The following is a 22,703-nucleotide window of genomic DNA, read 5'->3' on the forward strand; positions in this document are numbered from 1 at the left end:
CATAAACAGCCAAAGGAAGGGGCAAGGATTGAACAGTTACTTTGCCCATAGAACACTGTCAGGGAAGGTTCTATCAAGGAGAGACCCATGTGATGTATATGATGGGAAAAAACTTCTGATTTTACCTGTTTACCCTATGGTCAACTGTAGGTCAATCGCTTTCTCTTTAATACTCTACTCAAGAGATTGAAATAGACATGAATCACCAAGAGGTTTCATTGCCAGGAATTTCCTGATTGGTTTTCTTTATGTCATTTTTAGGAAATGAGCCCATCAAAGTACAGATGTTTTTTCAAACGATGACACTATCCACAAGATCAGTTCATTTTTTTATTTTTTAATGAACATTTAAGGTTCATATACAAAAGCTAACAGAGCAATAATAAGTCAGTCATGAAATAAGTACAAGGAAATAAAATGGAAAATAACTAAATTACAATTTCTCACCACTGAAGCACTACACGCTGGCTGCAGCAAGAGGTGGTCAATGTTTCAGCGAGTGAATGCATGGGCCAAATGCCAAGACTGTCATCACATCACTTTTTGTTTTAACATTTCCTTTTTTTTCACTGATCAGTATTCAGTTGGGTGGGGAGATGGGGGGTGGAGGGAAATGCTTCTTTTCCAAAGAAAAATTAAAAAAAAGATTTTTTAAGCCATTTATTTTTTCTTTGGGGAAATATTTTATCTCCTAATCTAACATATCTTATATTTCTGTTATTAAATTTATCTGCATAAATATTTGCCTAATATATTTCTTAATGTAGTATCATGCAGTACTTTCTAATTTCAGACCAGTAAGAATTATCAAAGGCAATTAGTTTTGTACATAAATGCCCACAGTTTCCTTTTTAATGAAAAATGTGCTCTTTGTGATCTTTGTTTCTTGCAAGAGAGTTGGTCAAGTAATAATCATGGAGCATTTCCTAAAATATTTATTTGCTGGGAAATTTTGTATGAAATGACATTTGAAGTATAAAAAACATTGTTATGTAACACTTGGAACAGTTAAAAATATACTTATCTTGTTTGTAAACTATCAGTGTAAGATACTGAGTATCTGAGTGTCAAAGCCATTGTCTCCTGTTTTTCTAGAAAGTTGTTCGCTTTGTTTATCAATGTGACATCTTTGAAACATCTGACATTATATATAGAAACATCAAGGCAATATTATTTGTACATATTATTAAACATGCAAAAATTTCCTGAAAGACAGTGCCCGAATATGGAGAGTCCCTCTGAGCTCAACCTCTCCTTGGTAACCATTCTGCTGGAAGTATGGCTCTCTTGGAGTTTGGGAGTACAGTGAATTATTTTGGAGAGGCAGCCCCTTTAATCACCGGTTCCCTATTCAAATATGTTGCCCAGTAAACTAAGTTGAAAGTGCCAAACAAGACTGGAAATACAATTCGGGACATTTTGTCAATCTTGCTGATGCTGTTGTAAGTCTTTTTGTTTTCAGAAGTCTTCTCTTCGGAAGGCTTTACTGAGGCTGAGGAAGCATTTGAGGTCCCTGCAGGGGTCTGTTCCTTTGGGATGTTGGGGGGGTGGGTCATCTTCCCAGTAGTATAAGCATTTGATGACTTATTTAGTATGAGTTCCCGCTCCTTTTTCTGCAAAATATATAATAAAACGGTAAAGGCATGCCATTTTCAGGTAATTGTCAACTTATTTCCGAAGGTTCTAAAGGTGTATCTCTCAAAAGAGAAAGAAACATCAGTTTAGCTCTAGGGGAAGGCAGTTCTCGACAGACTTCTAAGCCTACAACCCCACATGGCCAATCTTGAATATAAACTTCTAGAATGACAAGATAATTCTTATGGAAAAAAATCAGAATAGTGGTTATCTTTGTTGAGGTGGAGACTAGAAAGGGCTTTGTTGACTTGGAAGTGGCATGGTGAACTTTTTGGAGAACTGGTGATGTCCTCTATCTTGATAGGGATTTGGTATATACAGATGAGCTCTTCAAATGTACCCTTGATATCTGTGCATTTTACACTATGCAATTTTTTCTTTGAAAGAATCAAATGATTGGGGTGCCTGGGTGGTTAAGCGTCCAACTTCGGCTCAGGTCATGATCTCACGGTTCATGGGTTCAAGCCCTGCATCGGGCTCTGTGCTGACAGCTAGCTCAGAGCATGGAGCCTATCTTTGGATTCTGTGTTTCCCTCTCCCTCTGACTCTCCCCTGCTCTCTCTCACTCTCGCTCTCTCTCTCTCAAAAATAAATTTTAAAAAATTTAAAAGATTAAAAAAGAAATAATCAAATGGTAAGCAAATATTGAACTCTAGTTAATGATATATGTGTATTTATATTTATATAAGTATATTTAGTGGGAAATATACTGCCCTCTAAAATTTACTTTGGAATGCATAAGAGTATAAAAATCAATTGAGGATGAGTGAATGGATAGATAGATAGACAGATAGATGAATAGTAGACAGTAATGACAGATTTTCATTGTAAAATTCTTTAAACATTACTGTTTGCAAATGTATATAATAAAATGTGGCAAAAAAACTGTTCCTTCGATATAGTGCCATTAAATAAAATTTAATTTAGAAAACACAGGAAAGTAAATTAAAGGAAATATATCAACCATTAAAACTAGGAGTAAGAGGAAGCAAGTGGAAAGAGAGGTAGAATCAATATGGAGCCAGATGCAGAGAGCATGGGACATGGTGAGAGAGGTTACCCCAGTCCTTGGCTACCTCGGGACCCTCTGGGCTACTCTTCAGAAATACTACCGTTCTTTGATATTGTGCACACCCACACTGGTCTGCCAGAAGAAACTAATAACCATGACTATGAATTCACTGCCTTGAATGGCTCATAATTCTTGGGGTAGCCAAGAAAAGAACAGATGCTTTAGAAAACAGTAATCTGTCTTGGTAACATGTGTTTTACTTGGGAGAGTGAGCAGTAGTACAGAATCCAGCACAATCACAAAGGCTGTGGTGTTCATGGAGATGTGCCCCAGTCCCTCTTCTAGGACCACTTGCTGCCCAGCTGCAGTCAGAGCAGCCAGGAGACAGCCTACAGCTCCAACTCCTTCAGAGCTGACTTCAACTTCTTCCTTCTTCCTCTGAATGTCACTTCCTTCCTCTCTGTTCTTTCATCTGTGTTCATCCTTAAAAACCACCTTGCACCCCAAACTCTTATCTGGCATTTGCCTCTGGAGATCCCAACATGTGACAATGGTCAACATAGTCTTTTTTTCAAGCTCTCTATTTCTAAGTAAAAGTCAATTTATGTGAGTAGGCTAACACTATGTTTACTAATTCATGTATACTACCCATATCTAACAGTATGACTTGCCCACCTGAATGCCTTTAGATGACCTGATGTTTCAACTGCACAGAACCTTTCAGGCCTAAGGGGTGGGATTCTCCTGCACTACAGTCTTCTGGAGAACAACATGTAGCCTTGAAGTCCCACAAGACAGTGAATCATGCTGCTTATTCTAAAAGATCAGCACTAATCTAGGACTAGACAATCCATGTTAGTTTCACTCCTCCCTCTCCAAAGATCTTGCCATCCAGATCTATGGCAGGCAGTAACAATAGTGGGGCCACATGTGAAAGTGGAGGCTGACAAGGATGGTAAGCCTGCCTGACAATGTTTAGGCTCTCCATTCATTCCTTCCTCCTAGACTCACAGATATATGCCCGAAGGCCTCAACTCCTCCAATAAACTCCCATCTGCTCTCCTACTCATACTTGAGTATCTCCAGTTCACTGTCACACATAGTCATCCAGACCCAGGCTGTTAGCAATCATTTCACTTCGGCAACACAGGGCTAGGCATCGGGAAGCCCTCCTTCCTAATTCCATTCATGCCCCTCTCCCAACAAACATCCTCCATGGTTCCTTTTGTCTTTACTATCAAGTCCAGACACGTGGGTCAGAAATCTCCCGTCTGCCTCTAAAAGTGGTTTCCCATGTCGCCACCAATCCACTATGGTTAGCTCATTCCTGTGTCCCCACTCTATCCCCAGCCCCCAAAACATCCACTCCTGAGGTTGCAACTTGTCAGGGCCCTCCCCTCCTATCTTCTTTGCAAGAGCCTAGCACAGAAGATAGGCTCCAACCAAACAAGCTGGATTTGGAAATGGGTTTTCCATAACTGGAATTCTGACATGAGAGGGGCTATCTGGCCCCTCGAAGTGGGAAGAATCAGATATGTCAGCATAAGTCAGAACCTCTGACTTTTTATTGGAAAGAAAATAGTTGAGTTAAATGCAAAAAGCAAACATTAGATATTCAATGAGACACTGATGAGTGTCCTCAATAAAAAGAGAGAGCCTTGGTAGCTGTTTCTGGTTTGTGGCCCTGGCTGGAAGCTCAGGTCAGACAATTCCAGTCTTCTATAATACCTTCCAGGACTCCCTTCTTGCTGAGTTTTCAAAGGACAGATTGTTATTTCAAGTTTACTTTGATAACTTTGATCTGCTCTTCTTTGCTAATTTGTTTAATGTATGGTGTAATTAGCAGTTTATCAAATGCTGTTTCATTTTCTGTTCCATGTTGATTATTCTCATCTCCCCTAAGACATAATTGAGCTTGGAATTCTGTGCAATTCTGTGCAATATTCTTCAAATATTCCTAGATTTAGGCACAAATCACCCTTTAAATTCCTGATGATTAATTGCTTTGAACACAGTAATGCTTTCCACAGTAACTGTGCACGGCTAAGCGAACCAAATCATCTCCTCCTCAGGTTGGCTTTGCTGCCTCCAATAAGCTGTATGCTCACCGTGTCCTCTTAAAGCCACCCTTCGTGGTGTAGTGGCAAAAGAGAGTGACAGAGAATGTACAATTCAGAACCGGACAAGTAGTCACTGAACAGACAGAAGGTACTTTAGCAAAAATAACAGGACTATGTCTAAACAAGCCCAAACCATTCACATGACATCAGACCTTTTACTTGATCAAAGCTGATGATTCAAAACAAATTTGAAATAGAACCTGTTGTAAGTAAGACTTGGGAGGGAGCCTGAACACAAGGGAAGGGGTACTTTTTTTTGTTGAAAGGGGGTGGTGGGAGATAGAGAGGAGAAACACTTGTCTTATATTTGATGATTTGTATCAGGCACATTTTCTCTCTGGAGGAAGAGGGGAAAATGAAGTCAATACCTTGACCTTGGCTGCTTCTGAGGCTTTTTTGCCATCCCAGGCCCAGCCTCTCTTTGTGAAATAGTTGACGGTGGCAAACTCAATCAGCGCAGAGAACACGAAAGCATAGCACACAGCTATGAACCAGTCCATGGCTGTAGCATAAGCCACTTTGGGTAGAGAGTTCCGAGCACTGATGCTGAGGGTAGTCATGGTCAGCACTGTGGTCACCCCTGTGGTTGGTAGTGACAGGGTGGGGACATGGGTAAGGAGAATGGAAAGAAGTGTCAGTACTGGCCCCGAGACCCCCAGTAGAACACCCCTGACCATAACAAATGAAGACAGGAAAGGAACTAGTTAACTTTATCAGTGAACTGGTTATCTTTACCAGACAGAACCTCCCTCTCTAGTTTCATAACATTTAACAAACTCATAGCATTTATTTGCTATTTTATTGCTTATTCTATTTACCTTATTAATTGGCTCCTTCATCAAGAATACAAGCTGAAGAGGATAGGAATTGGTCTGATACCTACACATACTCTGTGTCCCCATTGTCTTGAGCCAAGCAAGTAGCAAACAGCTCAGGTTGAATAGGTGGTGTTCCTCTGTGCCATGGGGGTAATACCCAATTGAGAACAGGTAAAGACATTCACATAGCATTTAGTGAAGTGTTTCACAAAAATTTGTTAGGCACTCGATGAGTAGTGGGCTCAAGGCAACCTGCAGAGACAAACCTGCTTTTACATGGATTAAAAGGTATGCTCAACTTGCATACCTTGAGGAACTGAGAAGCTGAGTGCAGTAGAAGCACCATGTCTGAATCAGAGTCTCAGTACTTTCCTCCGCCCAAGAGGGATCAATTTCTCCTAAAAGCCACTGTGCAGGGTGTCTGTGGCTAGTCTGACTTGGCTTCTGTGGAAACGTTGCAGTGACCATGCAGCAAGGCCAAATCCTTGGAGTGGAACATTCAGGGCTGGCAGATTATAACCCATTTATCTAGCATCCATTAAGTGCCAGACTTATTTAAGTTACATTCTGGACAGGTGTCATTATCCCCATTCACAGGTAAGATGCTTAAAGACTTAAAAATACTTAGCAATGCACCCCATTGCTAGCTGATAACTGAGAACCTGTATTCAGACCCAGGTCTGCAAGACCTTTACAGCCCACATAGCTTCCACATGCTCTGTGCCTTCCTCCTCACCACAATTTTGTCTGCACAAGGGTGCACCTGTGTGCATGAGGTGTGGGTAGAATGCACCTGTTAAGGGTACAATGTTACAATTCGTATGTTGAAGTCCTAACCTCCAGAATTTCAGAATGTAACCTTACTTGGAAATATAGCTTTTACAGAAGTAATCAGGTTAAAATGAGATTGTTAGAGCAGGCCCTGACGCAGTATGAAAGGTGCCAGAGACATGAACACAGGCAGGAAGAATACCCAGTGAAGACTGGAATTCTCTCTCACAAGGCAAGGAGCTGCCAGAAACTAGGAGAGAGGCCTGAAACAGACCCATCCCTCACAGTCCTCAGAAGGAACCAGCTTTGCTGACCTTTTGATTTTGGACTTACAGCCTCCAGATCTAAGATTTCTGTTGTTTAAGCCATTCAGGGCACGGTACTCTGTTACATAACTTTAGGAAACCCAGTATAGCACCAAAGACATAATGTCACTGGTGGTCACAGCAGCTTAGTTTTCATCCAGTGTCATCCTTCAAATGTACATATGTATTCAAAGGTATTGAACTCAATACTCAAAGGTATTGAACATGGTACCATGTGTAGAATTAATACTGAGAAATCAGTAGGCATCTTTGATTTTTCCTAAAAATCCACTTAATCATTGTGCTTGGGGAAAGTGTTCTGTGCATGGCCTTTAACAGGCTTCTTGCAACTTCTTGGGTCCTTTAATACTCTAATGTGCATGTAGATTCTCCAAGAAGAAACAGATGCTAATATGCAACATTGTTCAAATTATTTTTTTTCTCAGCCACCTACTAATGTTTTCCTAAAGACCTGGGGAAGTACTGCCTAGCCATGAAGCAACCTCCATACCTCTCTGAAACATTCCTGAAGCTAGATGAAGCAAGGGAAGTGAAGCTGGTCATGTAGGCGGATGTAGCGAGATGGTCTGACAAGAACACTCTTGGGCCTCTCACCGAGAAACTTCCTGGGCTTTCAAGCTTCCTATAGACTATAGGAGTATTAACATAAAATGCTGGTCGTGATTACCTTCTTTTCAAGGGAAAGTGCAATAGTAAGAGCTGAGGCAGGCGGTGTACCTTATAGTTTAGAAATATGTGAGCATCCATTACCACAACTGACTTGCAAAACTACCTTAAGTATCACTACTGAAATGTGAGGTAAGAGCCAAATGCTCAACTATATTTGTAATGCTGAGGTACCTCCTGATCTTGCTAAACCTCATTTATGTCTTAGGGATATCGAATGATTCTACTAAATCCTTATCCTGTATATGTATGTATGTATACATATGTATATGTGTGTGTGTATGTATATGTGTATCTGGATACATTGCTGTATATGTATCTATGTGTATCTATACATGTGTATTCTATGTTTATATAATAAGTGTGTTATGTACACATGCAAATATCTGTATATTCATATCATATACACCAAGTTATGGTGTACATGATATATAGATATGTGATTTATTATTACCATGTCACATATGGTATATTGAATGCCCCTTGGGAGTTAATTTTAAAGTGGCATCATGTTTCAAAGAAAACTGCTTGATAAAGTAAAAAGCAGTACTTTGGGAGAAGTTTGAAAAGACTAGCAAAATCTCACATAAGATGGATTGCTACCAGTTTCAAACCTAAAAAAAACAAAAACAAAACAAACAAACAAACAAACAAACAAAAAACAAAAGAAACCTACCAGCAAAAGCTTTTCAAAATGGAAACAATGATCAAATAGACCAAGTGTCATTTCCTAAACCTTTGTTAGAGCATAATCCTAAATCCTCATCTTTAGCATTGAATTCTTAACTAATTAGTCTGTTTGTTTTCCAGGTCACAAAACAGACAGCACCGGTTGTCCAGAGGCTGTTGTTGTTTGGGGGTAGTTAGAAGCAGTCACAAAGCACCAGTGCAGGCCTAGCTTGGGAACACTCACCAAACACTGTCCTGGCAGGGACCGATTCTCTGTTCAGCCAAAAGGACACTTGTGACAAGATCACAGTCATTATGCAGGGAAGGTAGGTCTGGATGACAAAGTACCCAATCTTCCTCTTCAGATGGAAATGAGCCGTCATGATTGTGTATTCACCTGCAAATAAGCAAATTAACTCTGGGCAACCACCTGTCCTAAAATCCTGTCTGTGGTTCCTGCCCCTGAACCAGAGGCAGTCCAGGAGTTTCCTTCTCTTCACCCTCCCACTGGACAACCATTTATTTGTACTGTTGGGATGAAGGAGAAGAAAGAGGATGCATAGATTTCTTAGCCATCATTTTGTAAGTAGGTCTTTTGAGCCCCAGCCTTTGAAGAGCCTTTGCTGGTAGATGTTTTTCCTGGGGAAAATCAGATTCTGTGTTTTCCTAATCCCTGGTCACAATCTGTGCCACTCTCTGCCCACCCCCTCACTGCTACTGTCATCAGGATTTCAGGATTTAGCCTCTCCAGATATAACTCAGGACATCACATAGCCCTGTTGAAGGTGCAGAATTGTTCTTCCTATTTCCCAGCCAGGGAAAGCTGGCAGGAGCTGGGGGAAGCACTCCCCACAGCCTCCGTGCTCCGAGACAGACCCAGGTGGAGAGTGAAGAACAACAGCTTGAGGAGGCCTCTGGTCTGGCAGCCTTTCCCTCCTGCCACCTACCAGGGAGATTGGGGCATTTCCTTGGCGATGCCTCAGTGTCTTCTCTGGATCTGCCTGGCTGTGTGGGAGGCCAGCGGGGACCTCCCCTTCATTGTTGAGAATGATGCTGCCCTGATGGTGAACTGGTAAGGAGCTGAGATGGGGTGCGGTCGGAGGGTATGTAAATGGATGTCAGCTGTAAAGTCTCTAATGCTGGATTTTTTTTGCTAAAGTATAGTTAACATACAATGTTGTATTAGTTTCAGGTGTACCATATAGTGATTCGACAATTCTGTACACTACTTAATGTTCACCATGATAAGTATAGTCACCATCATTCACCATACAACGTAATAACAATTACTATTGTCTGTACTCTCTACCCTGTACCTTTCATCTCGGTGACTGCTACCTGAATTTGCACCTCCCTAGGGAGGTGGGGAGGTTGCTTTGATTAGTAGAGGCAGAGTTAAGCTGATCTGAGGACAAGAGTTCTTTCCCTGAATTACGAGGGATAGATGGTGTGGCCAGGGAGCTGGGTAGAATTGCAAAGTGGGGAGAAAGGGTTTGAGGCTGCCACTAACGCAGACCCAGGTGGAAGCCATCTGTTGGCGGGGGAGGGGTCTACCGGAGACCAATGTGGAGCATTGGGATCTTTGCGTCAGATTGCACCTCTCTGATGCTTGCTATTGCAATCAAAGTCCAGAGCTCAGCATGGCCAGCTGTGGATGTGTCCCTACGTGCCTTTCCTCACAGCATGCCAGATGTCAGAGGCAGAGGGAACCATTAAGATCACATGTGGCAAAATCTGCCCCCTTACAGAAAAGAAGGGACTTGCCAGCATTGGCAGGCTACACTTTGCCCATAGCTCAAAGGCAGGTCAGTGCAGCGGAGAGGGGCTGAGCAGGCTCTATCACAGCAGAAGGAAACAGCGACAAAGAGGAGAATGAGCTATGTTTAATAGCAAGGACTGAATCTTTATAATGATCCAATTTTGCCTCTTAACATCTGAGAAGAGGGGAAATGCCAGTCTATTTCTCTGCGGTAGAGTCTGACATTCCTCTCCTATTTATAATGCTTTTATTGTTGTTCTTTTCACTCTGTTTTTTTTTTAATTTGAGTATAGTTTACACACAATGTTACACTAGTTTGGGGCGTACAACATAATGACATAACAGGTTTATACATTATGCTGTGTTCGACACAATTGTATCTACCATCTGTTCCAATACATCCCTATTACAATATCAGGGACAATATTCCTTATGCTGTGCTTTGTATTTCTGTGACTTATTCATTCCATAACCAGAAGTCTGTATCTTCCACTCTCCTTTACCCATTGTGCCTATCCCTTCATCCCCTCTTTCATTTGTTTTATTTTGGGGCAGCAATATCAGATAATGTAAAAAAAAAAAAAAGACCATATTTTTGGAATGCAAATAGAGGAAGAAACCCCATTTATACATTTTTAAAGAACTATATGAAACAACTCCAAACAGTGGCATCCTCCATCAGCATGGGAATTCTTTACCCCAAATATCTGCCATGCCACCTTTTCACTTGTTCCCATAAAATTAAGCTTGCCTCCTCCTCCTTTCTCTTTAGGCATCCATACAATGCCACCATCCTCACCATCCTGCCAGACTCTCTCCCCTCTCCCCAGAATGCTCAGCCCCAGGCCAGTGGGTAGGCTCTAGGAAACTGTATATGGAAGAAGCATGCACTCAGTGTCCATGAGCTTCCTGCCAGCTCTGAGGTTTGGCAGTGCTGACCAGGGTATCATTTGAAGCTCAGAATTCATCCTTGTGACAGGGCCCACTCCATCGCTATTATACTTTTCTTCTCTGCCATGTGGAGACTCTCTGTGCCCTGGGGTCTCCTCGACAGCTAAGAAAAGCTTCCTGACTGCTGGGTCTGGTCCTCCTGTGGCCAGGAGATGGCCAAGATGCACAATGCAGGTGCAGAAACTGGAATGCATTCTGTTCCTTTGGACACCTCACCCAAGCCAGGCTTGTACTGTCCCTGTGGTACTCAGCCCAGCCCTGTGTACGTGAGAGTGAGAGCCCGTGCTTCCTTCTTGGTGAGGTTTCAGCTATTTCTATGCTGCTTGTTTGTGCTTCCCAAAATTCAACCCCTGGGAAATCTTCTTAGAAATGTTCAAAACAAGAGGTAGGGGAGCTGGTAAATAGGAGTACTTTTAGGAAGCTGTCTACCTTTCCTGAAGAGACTGCTGCCTCTATGTCTCAATGTTTGGAGCAGGGCCTGCGTTATATAAGGAGGCCCATGTCACCTCCAGGCAGGGCCTACAATCACAACAGCCTGCTCACATATGGGCAAACACACCTCAGATTAATGTCTCTCATGGTTTTCATGACGCTAGCCAGCCACTGCAGCTGCTGCCTCTGCGTGCAGCTGCAGGGACCTGGACCTGAATTGGAGGGCTCCTTGGGGATAGCACCACACCACCACAGCTGTGTCCTAGCTTGCTGAGTAGAACTCAAGCCTCCCTAGGGGGCATCCCTGCCCTCCAGCATGGTACAGGAACACTGAGCTCTCCCAACGTGTGACATTCTGTGTGCACTGTGTCTCACCTGTGCTGGTGCTGATGTTCTCAGTGCCCACCGTCTGCCCCATCAAGTGGTACTGGTTCAACCTGGAGCCATCTTCTGCCACCACCACTGACTTAGTGGTTCCATTAGTCCAGACATAGACAACTTCGGAATTAGGATATGCATCTGCATTGGAGTACAAAAGGCGGTATAAATATGGAATTATTTTCAGCGTTGCACAATCAGAGATATTTATAAAAGTAGCAAGAGAAATGGTTTGAAGGTCAAAGGACCTGAGCAATTCACAAGGTGGTCAGACCAAGGCAGATGCCACCACTGTTCAGGTCCTTCTCATTTCTGGAGATCTGAGCGGTTAGCACTCAGTTCCTGGTGCTTCCCAGTATGTATTTTGTCTTAGGGTACACTATCACATGGGCTGAGACCACAGTGTCAGGGGCTCTCCCAGCTCTGTGGTGTTGGGCAAGTAACTTATGATCTGTGCCTCAGTTCTTCCATCTGTAAAATGGGGTGGTAACAGTAGCTATCATGATACAAGCTCCATAATGACTTCATGCATAGAGCACATGGAACAGTACTTGAGTGCATCAGCTATGATAAAGGTTCCACTTTTCAACTGGTAGAATTTATTGTCTTGCTGTCTGATGCTGTCCTGGTGGGAGGGTGGCATGGTAGGTAAGACCTCCATTGGTGTCATGCCTACGAATGTTACCTTATATGGCAAATAGCATTGTGCAGATGGAATTAAGGCTATGGGCCTTTAAATCAGAAGATTATCCTGGATTAGCCCAGTGCACCCAATATAATCACTTGAGCCATTAAAAACAGAGAACTTTCTCTAGCTGATGCCAGTCAGAGACCCATCTCAGAGAGATTTAAAGTGTGAATAAAGTACTTGACCCTTCTATAGGGTAAGAATACCCCTTGCCCAGGTAAGAGCAAGCAGGAAACGGACTTCAAACCTACAGCCAGACAGAACTGAATCCAACCAACAACCTGAATGAAGCTGCAGGTAGATTTAGCCCCTCAGCCCCCGAAAGGAAAGAAGCCCTGCCAACACTATAATACTAGCCTGTGGGATCCAGCAAAGAGACATCAGGCAAACATACTATATTCTGACCTATGAAACTGTAAGACAATAAAGGTGTTTTTTCTTTTTTCTTTTTTTCTCAGCTTTTTGACATATAATTGACGTGTGGCATTGTGTACATTTAAGGTATACATTGTAATGATTTGATGTATGTATACATTGTGAAATGATTACCACAGTAAGGCTCGTTACATATGTATTGCTTTAAACTGCTTTGTGATAATGCAGCATGCGGCAATAGAAAACTAGAATAGCTAGATGAGGAACAAAGACCCTCTCCCAGAGGAGGGAAACAGACACACATAAAATAGGTAACAGGTGAGTAATTGCTATGGCGAACTACAAGTGATGAAGTGGGAAGAGGTACAATTTTAAGTGAGGTTGTCTGGGAAGACCTAACTTAGGAGACCCAAGAGATGTGCAGGAGTTGGCCATGAGTCTGTCAGGAAGAAGAGCATCCCAGGAATAGGTGCTACAAAGGTCCTGAGGCAGGAGCATGCCTGCAAAACCTGAGGAGAAGCCAGGCAGGCAGTGTGGCTGGACAGGGAAGATGGCTTAGGGCAGAGGAAAACACCAGATAAAAAGGTGTCTCAACGATATTTTACAGCTTTTGCTCTGAGCTAGTCAGAAGATATGGAGGTGGGGATGAATGATTAGGCAAATAAGTGACATATTCTAATTTATGCTTTAAAAGGATCTGTCTGACTGAGATGGGAGAATATAAAGTAGGTGGGAAGCAGACAGAAATGGGAGCCTTCCCAGGGCAACATTATCCAGGTGGAAGGGGGCCTGGGTGGTTCAGTTGGTTAAGTGTTGACTCTTAATTTCAGCTCAGGTCATGATCTCATGGTTCATGAGATCGAGACCCACATCAGGCTCTGTGCTGATAGCGTTGAGCCTGCTTCTGTTCCTGTGTCACTCTCTCTCTCTCTCGTTCAAAACTAAATAAACATTAAAAAAATCCAGGTGGAAGATGACAGTGATGGGCAGTGGCAAAAAGAGGAGAAATTAGGGATGCATGTTAAAAGGAAGGGTTGTCCAGTCACTAACAAATCATGTAAACTGAGAGGAAGAAGGGGACCAGGCTGGACATCTAGACAGGTCATTTGCACTTAGGAGGATGGAAAAGATTCTGGAAGGACCTGGCTTCTGGTGAAATAGCAGCAGTGTAGGTTCAGTGTGTCAGAAGTGAGACCTACAAGGGGTTTACTTGAGGATGTTGAGCAGACAGTTGGCTATACAAGTTAGTTCATGGGAATGAGTGAAGATGTGACCTCTCCAGTTGCCAGCATATGGATGTCACCTGAAGCATTGGCTGGTGAGATCACCTGAGGAGTGTTGGTGGATAAAAAAGAGGGTGGTGAAAGACTTCCTAGGGTGCTGCAGCATCAAGAATTTGAGAAGGTAAGGGGAGAACAGCAAAGCCCTAGAGCAGCAGGCACTGTGGTGGGAGGGTACAGGGAATGTGCTGTCAGGCTTCAGATAATGGGTCAGGAGTGGCCACAGGAACTAGAAGGATCTGGCCTTCTTGTAGAACTGTGGCAAGATCAGTTCTACAAGAGCAGCTGGCTTTGAAGAACTGACAGGCTTATTTGTTCCAGTTGTCTTTTGAGGCCCCTGAAGGTAAGCCAGCACACCTGTCCCATGATCAAGCCCATGAATCTGAACAGATGCCACATCGAACCACTTTGACACCTTTTGAACAAAGCTGTGTGCTTTGCTCTCAACTACGTAGGCAGAGAATAACCCTCAAGCAGATTTGAGGAAAACCAAGTACCCCCAGAGGTGAGAAGTCTGTAGATATCTCAGCAGATGAGTGAAGAGCTGCAGAGGTCTGATCACTGCTGGCAGGGGATGCATCCCTCGGTAGGAAAGCATGCTCTGTGACTCTACTCCAGGCCATGAGCCCCTGGAGTAGCAATTATATTAGATTGGGCCAGAAGAACTATAAATTTGCATCAGAGATCTTAACAGGTAGAAGTTAGAAGAATGGTCTCTGGAGTGATCAAGAGTTCTACTAAAAAGTGTAGAAGGTTCTTTGCTAATTCACATCGCTACCTTTATTCTTCATTTACGTGCAAAAGAGTATCCATAGCTGTTGAAAAATAATGAAATCAGCATGTATGTTGTAAATGTGCTTAATACAGAGGAAAATAGAAGAAGGTTCAAGGCTTTCTGTGCATGGCTCACTGAAAGCTCACCTCTTCCCTAAAAAGTGGTATTCTGAATTTTATGATAACCATTGCACTGTTTACTTTGTAGTTTTACTTTCTGGGCAGAAGTCACAAAACAAAGTTGTTGGCTTGTTTTTGTTTATTTGTTTGTCTTTTGTTTATTTTGGTTTTGTCTATGTCTTCTTTGTGAAATCTGTTCATGTGTTTACCCATTTGATTCATAGTTCTCTTATACGTCTTGATACTTTTTGTTCTATGTATTACAAGTATCTTCAAACTTGTGGCTATTTCACTGTGTTCATGTTGTTTTCTTCTTTTGATCAAATTTAATTTTAGTCAAATTTATCATTCTTTTCATTTTTCTGCATCTTATTTCAGAGGCCCTCCCTGTTCTGAGGTCACACTATATGACACATGCATTATCATGGTTTTAACACATTGTCTTCCATCCTTAGGGCCTTAATTACTGGGAATTGACTTCTGTCTATATTTTCCACACAGAAGTATCCAATGGCATGTTCTCCATGTGATTTTCTGTGTTCCTACCTAAGTCATTAAGCCATCTCTCCCATCCACTCACTTGCTCTGCCAAGTAAGGTTTCCATTTATGCACTGGTTTTTTCTTTGCTGGGTCCTCTGCTAAGTTCCCTTTTGCTGTCCTGCTTTGGAAGACACCAAGAGCTGGAAGGGTAAGGTATGCCTCTTTTCTTCTTCAGGGAGCCTGGCTATACTTGGTCCTCTGCTAACCCATATATATGTTGGAATCGGCTTATCAGACTTCCATAAAAATACTCTGATGAGATTTATACTGAAACTGAACTGGATCTACATATTATAGGCTGGGGAGGGGGAGAGTTACATCTTTTGGTCTTGTATCTTTTTAATTATGGACATGATGTGTCTTTGTAGTGTATATAGTTCTTTGTAGTGAGAGTGCCTATCCATAAGTTTTTCTTTTTTTATTGTAATGCAAGCACCTGATGTTAAGCTGAGGCATCCACTTCAAAGACATCCATCTTGAATACACTGCCAGCTACACAACTAAACAAAGAGCCAGGCCATCCTGCCCATGAGATTCCACTTTTAAAGTCCAGGATGACCTAGATAGCTGACCACTTGGGTCACCCCACTTTCCCCTTCCTGTGCACTAATTCTTGCTCTCATGGTTTAAATTTGACAATAAAGAATGAACCTGCCAAACCCTAGGAACCCCAACCTAGACCTGAATAAAGGAAAACCCTGGGTCTGCGCTCTCTTTCTGTTTCTCTACCTGTGACCTCACCGTGTGGCCCCATGTGTGCTGTGTACCTTCTAGGACTTGTAATAAACGTCTTTTCAACGTTCCCTGATGTTTGTGGGTGAGATGCATCTTGCAAACACAATGAGAACTACAAGAGTTGGTCCTACTACAGCAATGGCTCCACTAAGAGAAATGTCTATAGGAATTTATGCTGAGTAATATGGCTAGGCAAGTGCCTAGGCATTCTTAGATGATAGCATCACTGTGGATAGGCTGAGGCCTACCCAAAAGAGTTTTCTATATTGAAATATTTTTTAAAAGATTGTATCATTCTCTATCTTGTTTTCATAACTTATTTATTTTGAGAGATTGACAGAGAAAGCACATGCACACATGCACAGGGGAGGGACAGAGAGAGAGAGGAGAGAGAGAATCCCAAGAAGACTTCATGCTGTCAGCACAGAGCCTAACACAGAGCTCAAACTCACAGCCCCATGTGGTCATGACCTGAGCCAAAATCAAGAGTTGGACGCTTAACTGACTGAGCCACCCAGGTGCCCATCATTCTCTATCTTTTTGCTAGATTCTCCCCCTAGATGTGTGATACTCAGTATTCTTTTCCAATAACCAGTGTAGTCTGTCCCTGAAAAAAAGGACGAGTGATAGGCCAATCTATCAGAAAGTTGCTAAGCAAGGATGAGGTCAGAACTGTGAGAATTAATGATATGACTCTGAGATTTACCTGCATAATAATGATTTGAAATGGAAGTAAATAGATTAGACTTCATTATAACAATTGATGAAATATCATGGACGCTAAACTTCACTCACATTGCAGGTCAATGTTGAGTGGTATTCTTGTCTTTTCTGTTTGTTTGCTTAATTAACATACCTCATTGTCAAGTTTTAGATAATATATATTTTTCACAGAGCATTAAAACTTCCTTGACACAAGTGCATTCTGTTGTAATTTCCCTTCTCTACTGGGGAGATGGGTGGCTCTGGGTACTGAGGATATATGTGGGGACTAATGATGCCTCTACCTCAGCAAGCTGCTTTCCAGATGTCTGGTCATAGGCACTGTGACCATTAGCCACTGGGCACATGCTAATAAGGTTGTGAGGGCTCATTGCAATCCACATAAATGACTGAGATTTCTATCTCCCTCCTGCTGTGTAAATGCTATAGGACCCTTAAAGAGCTGTGGCGCTCAGACATGGACCTGAGCAGAGCAGCTCCTCTGGATTCTGATCAAAGCTGTGAGTGTGGGGCAGACAGCAGAAGGTATGAGACAATATCCCCTGGCTTCTTATTGTCCCCAGACTAGCTCAGACAGCTTTTGTTTCTATTGTCTTGTACACCTGCCCTGTGTCTTCTTCTCAGTTCACCTACCTCATAATGGGGAGAGCTGCTGCCCTATGAAGCTGGCCTCCCCTGTGACTACAACTCTAGTGAGCAGGGCTGCAGATGTCCCATTAACAACTCTTCATTCCATTCTAAATCCACAGGGGAGTTGTAAGTCTGACCTCTGCTCAAGAGAAGGGGGCCCTCCACAACCCTTGGGAAATGTAAGAAGATCATAAAGTGTTAATCCTAAATCTCGTAAGGGAACTCAAATCTCAAGGCCACAGTTTGGAGTGACCATGGTCAGTTCTGAGAGTTACGAACATCTGGGAACACAGACATGTCTAAATAAAGTACATAACACAGGAAACAATGCTTCCCCCATGGAGCTGCCTACTTGGTGCCAAATCTGCTCAAGAAAGAAGGGAAAGAAGGCAACGCATATAAGAGACAGCAGAGAAAGGACATCAGAACACATGTAGAATTCTGGAAAGTAGTAGAGGGCTAGAGGTGCAAGTGCCCTCTCTGGTGACCTGGACGTAGGCCACAGTTAGGATTCCTGAGGTGGTGGAGGAGGCACTAGGTAGGTGTGGAGACTGGGACAGGACTATGGAAGACTCCCACCCCATCTGCACTCCTGACTGCAGTGCTGGGCATTACTTTCTACAGTGAGATTGGAGATGACACACAGTTACAGATGGCTCTCCTTGGACTCTGAGACTAAGTGGCATGTTGACAAGGGAAACATGTCCATGCTGAAGGGATCACTGGCTGGGGAAAAGGCTGACTCTGATACGTATAGGCTTGTTGGGCATACAAACTCTAAGCCTCTTTGTCCATTGTTGGTGAGTGTGTGTGACTGTGTGTGTATGATAATACTTATCTTATAATAAATATCCAATAAAATAGTAATTGTAACTAGATAAAAGTTACTTGCAATCATAAAGTGATATATGAGTGTATCGTATGTCTCATAATTCATATCATCTTGATATGAATTTTCAAACTGTTAGTAAGTATTAAATAGCCTATTGATATTGATAATGTTAATAGCATTGATAATAACAACAAGAGACGGCAAGGCCTCTGGCATGTCAGTTCAACATTTCTGAGTTCTGCTCTCTTCATCAAATTAAGGATGGGAATAAATGACACTCATGTGCATTTCAGCCTGGGTATTTAGCAGCACTAAATTCTTCTCTTTGTGTCAGCAGTGTGGCATTTCATCTCTTAGCCATGCACAGCATCAGGTTTGTTGTGCTATCATTTGTCATGATTTAGAGCTCCAGAAATATAATACTCGCCTCCTGTCAACCATATATCAGCAGAGCAAGGCAGGAAATGTTTTCACTCTTAACTGACTTGGGAATTCATCACTACTTTCTGAGTGGCTCCTTTTTCTGGGTTGACACTTTCTGTTTTTCCAGGCCTAGCTTTGCAAATCCTGATTAGAAGGTAGAGACATCACTATTAACCCTTATTTATAAGGACTTTCAAAAGCAATGAATGTTTCTATGAGAGAAATACGGTGGTGTGACTCTGAACTTCAACAACCAATACATACTCTAAGCCTCTATTTCCCCATCTGCAGGTTAGGGAAAATAACTCCCATCTCCTAGGGCCACTGTGAAGGCAAAGTATATTCATCGATGTTAGATATTTAGCATATTCCTGACACAGTAGGCTGCTTAATAAATATTAGGACTGTACCCATCCATATATTGGGAAGGATTTTTGGTGTGTGTCAGATCCAAACTTCAAACTTTGAAAAGATCTTCAAACCCAAGTTGACTTGCTGTCAGTCAAAAGCAAACCCAATGTGTGAAAACTGTTGGTTAGTCTCATCTGATAGGCTGCATGGATACTTGAGAACTGAGGAACTGCCAATAACCAGATAAAAAGTCCATTTTACCCTGTGACTTCATTGCCTATGATGTTAGAAGAAATGCAGATTAGGATGTACCCAATGAGCAGAAATTTTGTAATTTGAAAACATACAGAATTTAAGTTCTCTGACAGCCATGTTCTCAGCCTTCCTCTCTCTTCTGAAATGGAAGGTGAGAATGATAAGGATAACTGCCTCAGAAGACCTCACTACCTATCACTTGTATAACCCTCTGCAGAGTCCTCAACTCCCTGAACCTCAGTATTCTGTGATGAAATCCAAGTCAACACTTGACCCATCAATTGCATAATTTTTATTACAAACTTCATAAGAGATAAAATGGCCTACTGGATACCCAATATCTCTGCTTTGAATTCAGTAGGTAACAGTTACCCACGTCTTTTCCTTGCCTGGAATCAATTGAGACATAAGGGCAGGTATCTGCAGATGGAGATGAACAGACAACATTTCTGCTCTGTTACCAAAAAAATTACAGGTAATAGTTGAGATTTGCTAATCAAATGGCCCATAACCACACCACAATACAGTCTGTAAAATTATGTAGGATCACTGTACTGCCTGGTCTAACAGAGTCAAAAAGACTGCATTCTCTGTCCATGGGAACAAATGAGGAAAGAAGGACTAAAGCCTGTCACCACCCAGCAGAAAAGACTCTCCCCTTGTGGAAAGGAGTAAGAAGCAGAGTGCAAGGCTAGAAGTAACATTAGGAAGAAATCCATTCATGTAATTTCCCACCACTTCATAAACGAATCAGCTTTTTTACACTGAAACCAGCAGGTCCTTCCAATCACTTTCAATTTCCTTGGGGAAAATAGATTTCCCAAGTCACACAGTCTTAATATCATGATGCTATCCTTAACTCATGTCCCCCTTTGATCTTGGATCAAAGGATACAGGATCACATCTGAGTACCACCCTTGTCACAAATGGCTACCACCTTAATCTCAACTCTCATTGTTTCTAGTGCTTCAGGGCAATTCCTAGCTCTTGGTGCACCTCCCTAGTAGTGAGCCCAGCACATTCTCTCCTTGTTCCACAAACCTCTCCAACTCTGCCTACTACTTTTGCACCTTCACATTTGAGTGCTTATGCCATTTAGTCATTTCCCCAAAAAAGGTGTTCATCACCTCCACTAAGTGACCCCTAGTTATTGTGTTTTGCACTTATTTCTGTTATCCTTGTATTCAAATCCTTCCAGGTTCAGTTTAAAACATTATCTCCATGTTTCCCCATCTGAATTCCATGTGGCTTTCAGCTGTATAAGAGTATTTAACCTTTTCATGTAATGTATGTGTCCATTAACTCCTTGGGAATAGAACTTATGCTTCTGTGATTCTCACTGCATCTAGCAGAAAGGTGAACACACCCAGTATATCTGTTAAATAGTAATCAAGGTTAGCTAGTGCATTTAGATACAGCACAGACAGAACTTCAATGTGTTTCTAAGACCTCACAAACTAAATTGCACATTAGACACACTGAAACCTGTATTCTAGATCACCGACGCTCATGCTGAGTTGCTACATGCTGGGAATGATGAATGCAGTTTATAGTGTCATAATTCCGCATGTGGCAATGAACTAATAGCTCTAGATACCCTGAGATTTACCCTGATTTTGTGAAATTCTTTCCACTGGATGTTTACCAAAGAGGCATCGATATCTAATTTAGCATATATTTTCATGAATCCAGATGTTGTTTCATGATTTAATTTACTAGTTAATGCATTATTCCACAAATAAAATAAGCAAAAAATAAGGTTTTTTTTAATTCCTAAAAAATCTTGATTTAAGCACTTGCTTCCAAATATAAGCCATGCCACTATCTTTAAGGGATTTCTTAATGGACTAGGAAAGATCCCTCTGTAAACTAGGGCTAATTTCAACATTTGTTTGAATTCTTGAGAGTAGAGACAGTAATAACAGAAATGTCTGTTAATTCAGTGCTGCATTACAGAAGCCAGAGCATGTGGCTCATTAGAATAATGATACCTATTTGCATTCCTTTGTCTCCTAATAGCAGAGAACTGTTGGATTGGGTAATTTGAAACTCATTATACTATCACATTTAGCCTCTGCACCATGCTCAGATGGAACTACTTGGCCAAGCAGCTATTTTTAGTAAATCAAAAAGATGAAAGACAAGTAAGAGACACACTTAATTAAATAACATTTCTTCTGCTAAAATTATGACACCCCAGGCTGAAACCATTTAAGCAGAGGAAAGGTAAGGTTTGTGCAGTTTTTTAGCTCCTAGGCAACTGTATATAAACATGATGTATGAAAAAAATCCTTTAAATCACTGTGAACATCAATGTTAATGATATTAATAGCAGATATACAAAAATAATCAACATCTAAATCAAATCAATCTTCAAAATATCAGGTAGATAAAAAAATTAGCATGAGAGTTGAAAATCTCAAGAATGTTTATATTTGTTTGGGGTTCTCTACTGAGTTCAAAATACACTCACACAAACACACACACATATATATACACACACACTAACTGAGCTCATTTGGTATGATTGATTGTAGATCCTATCAGATGTGTATTTTATCTCTGAATGTAATAAATGACTTAACTACAGTTGGTTGGCTGTTGAATATGAAATATTTAGTGAAGAAGGATTTAGAGGGCACATATTTTCTTTCACCAAAAATTGCTCTTGTGCTGCCTGTTTTGTGAACCATTGTCATTATATCCCATTAACTTGATCTTATTAACTAATGATGGAAAATGACAATTTCACTTTTAGTGTCTGCCTTTGATGAAATCAAGAGCATAATTTACATATGCAAAGAGAGATATAATTTTATATTATACAACTCATTTTCCTCTTGAGGACATGAACGATTCATTTTCTTTCAGGGACATGAATCAGTGATTCACAAATAAGATGCCTCAGGATCTTTTGAAGGTTTCATCTCAAGTATTAATGTGCACGGCCACCACATGGCAACAAATTATTTAAATAAATGCTGGTAAAAGTCCATTTCTAGTATACTGTTTCCCCCAAATAAATATATGTTCAATCGTTCCTTGCCATTGAAAGGTAATAGTTTGAAAAGAAAATTATTTCCATTCAACCTAACTTTTGGCTCATCACACATATAAGTCTCCTAATTTCAAAAATCTTTGAAAAGATAAAAGTAATACAAAAGGAAACCCCTGGAGTCAAAAGAACTTCCCCTGCCAGTAACAGCAAAGTGGTTGTTATCAGGTCACAATTATTAACTTTGGACACCCTGTAAGAGAGAACTCCCTGAAGGCACTAGAGAGTGAACAAATAGAGGAAAAGACTGAAAGGAGCCAGCACTCAGAAGAGGGGAATACATTTCTACTTAAAAAGCTTTGAGTCAGAGCTCTGAAATGACTAAAGCTTGGATGGATCCCTTTGGTCTTACTGGGTTGAAGAACCAAAAGGAGAGTAGAGCTA

The 22,703-nt window shown here is 41.5% G+C and overlaps 1 protein-coding gene across 5 annotated transcripts in view; it reads right to left on the reverse strand.

Annotated features, from left to right (window-relative positions):
• Positions 1-609: 609 nt before the first annotated feature.
• Positions 610-22,703, reverse strand: part of GABRA5 (gamma-aminobutyric acid type A receptor alpha5 subunit) — an 86,191-nt gene continuing 64,097 nt past the window's right edge. For all 5 annotated transcript variants that reach the window (XM_029951803.1, XM_029951802.1, XM_029951800.1 and 2 more), the window contains 4 exons: positions 11,535-11,678; positions 8,262-8,414; positions 5,136-5,347; positions 610-1,613 (listed from right to left, as the gene is read on the reverse strand). In XM_029951803.1, the coding sequence (XP_029807663.1) occupies positions 1,311-1,613; positions 5,136-5,347; positions 8,262-8,414; positions 11,535-11,678 (812 nt within the window). In that variant the 3' untranslated portion in view covers positions 610-1,310. The remainder of the gene's footprint in view (positions 1,614-5,135; positions 5,348-8,261; positions 8,415-11,534; positions 11,679-22,703) is intronic.

Source organism: Suricata suricatta, chromosome 9 (assembly GCF_006229205.1).
Source record: "Suricata suricatta isolate VVHF042 chromosome 9, meerkat_22Aug2017_6uvM2_HiC, whole genome shotgun sequence".
NCBI classification, from domain to species: Eukaryota; Metazoa; Chordata; class Mammalia; order Carnivora; family Herpestidae; genus Suricata; species Suricata suricatta.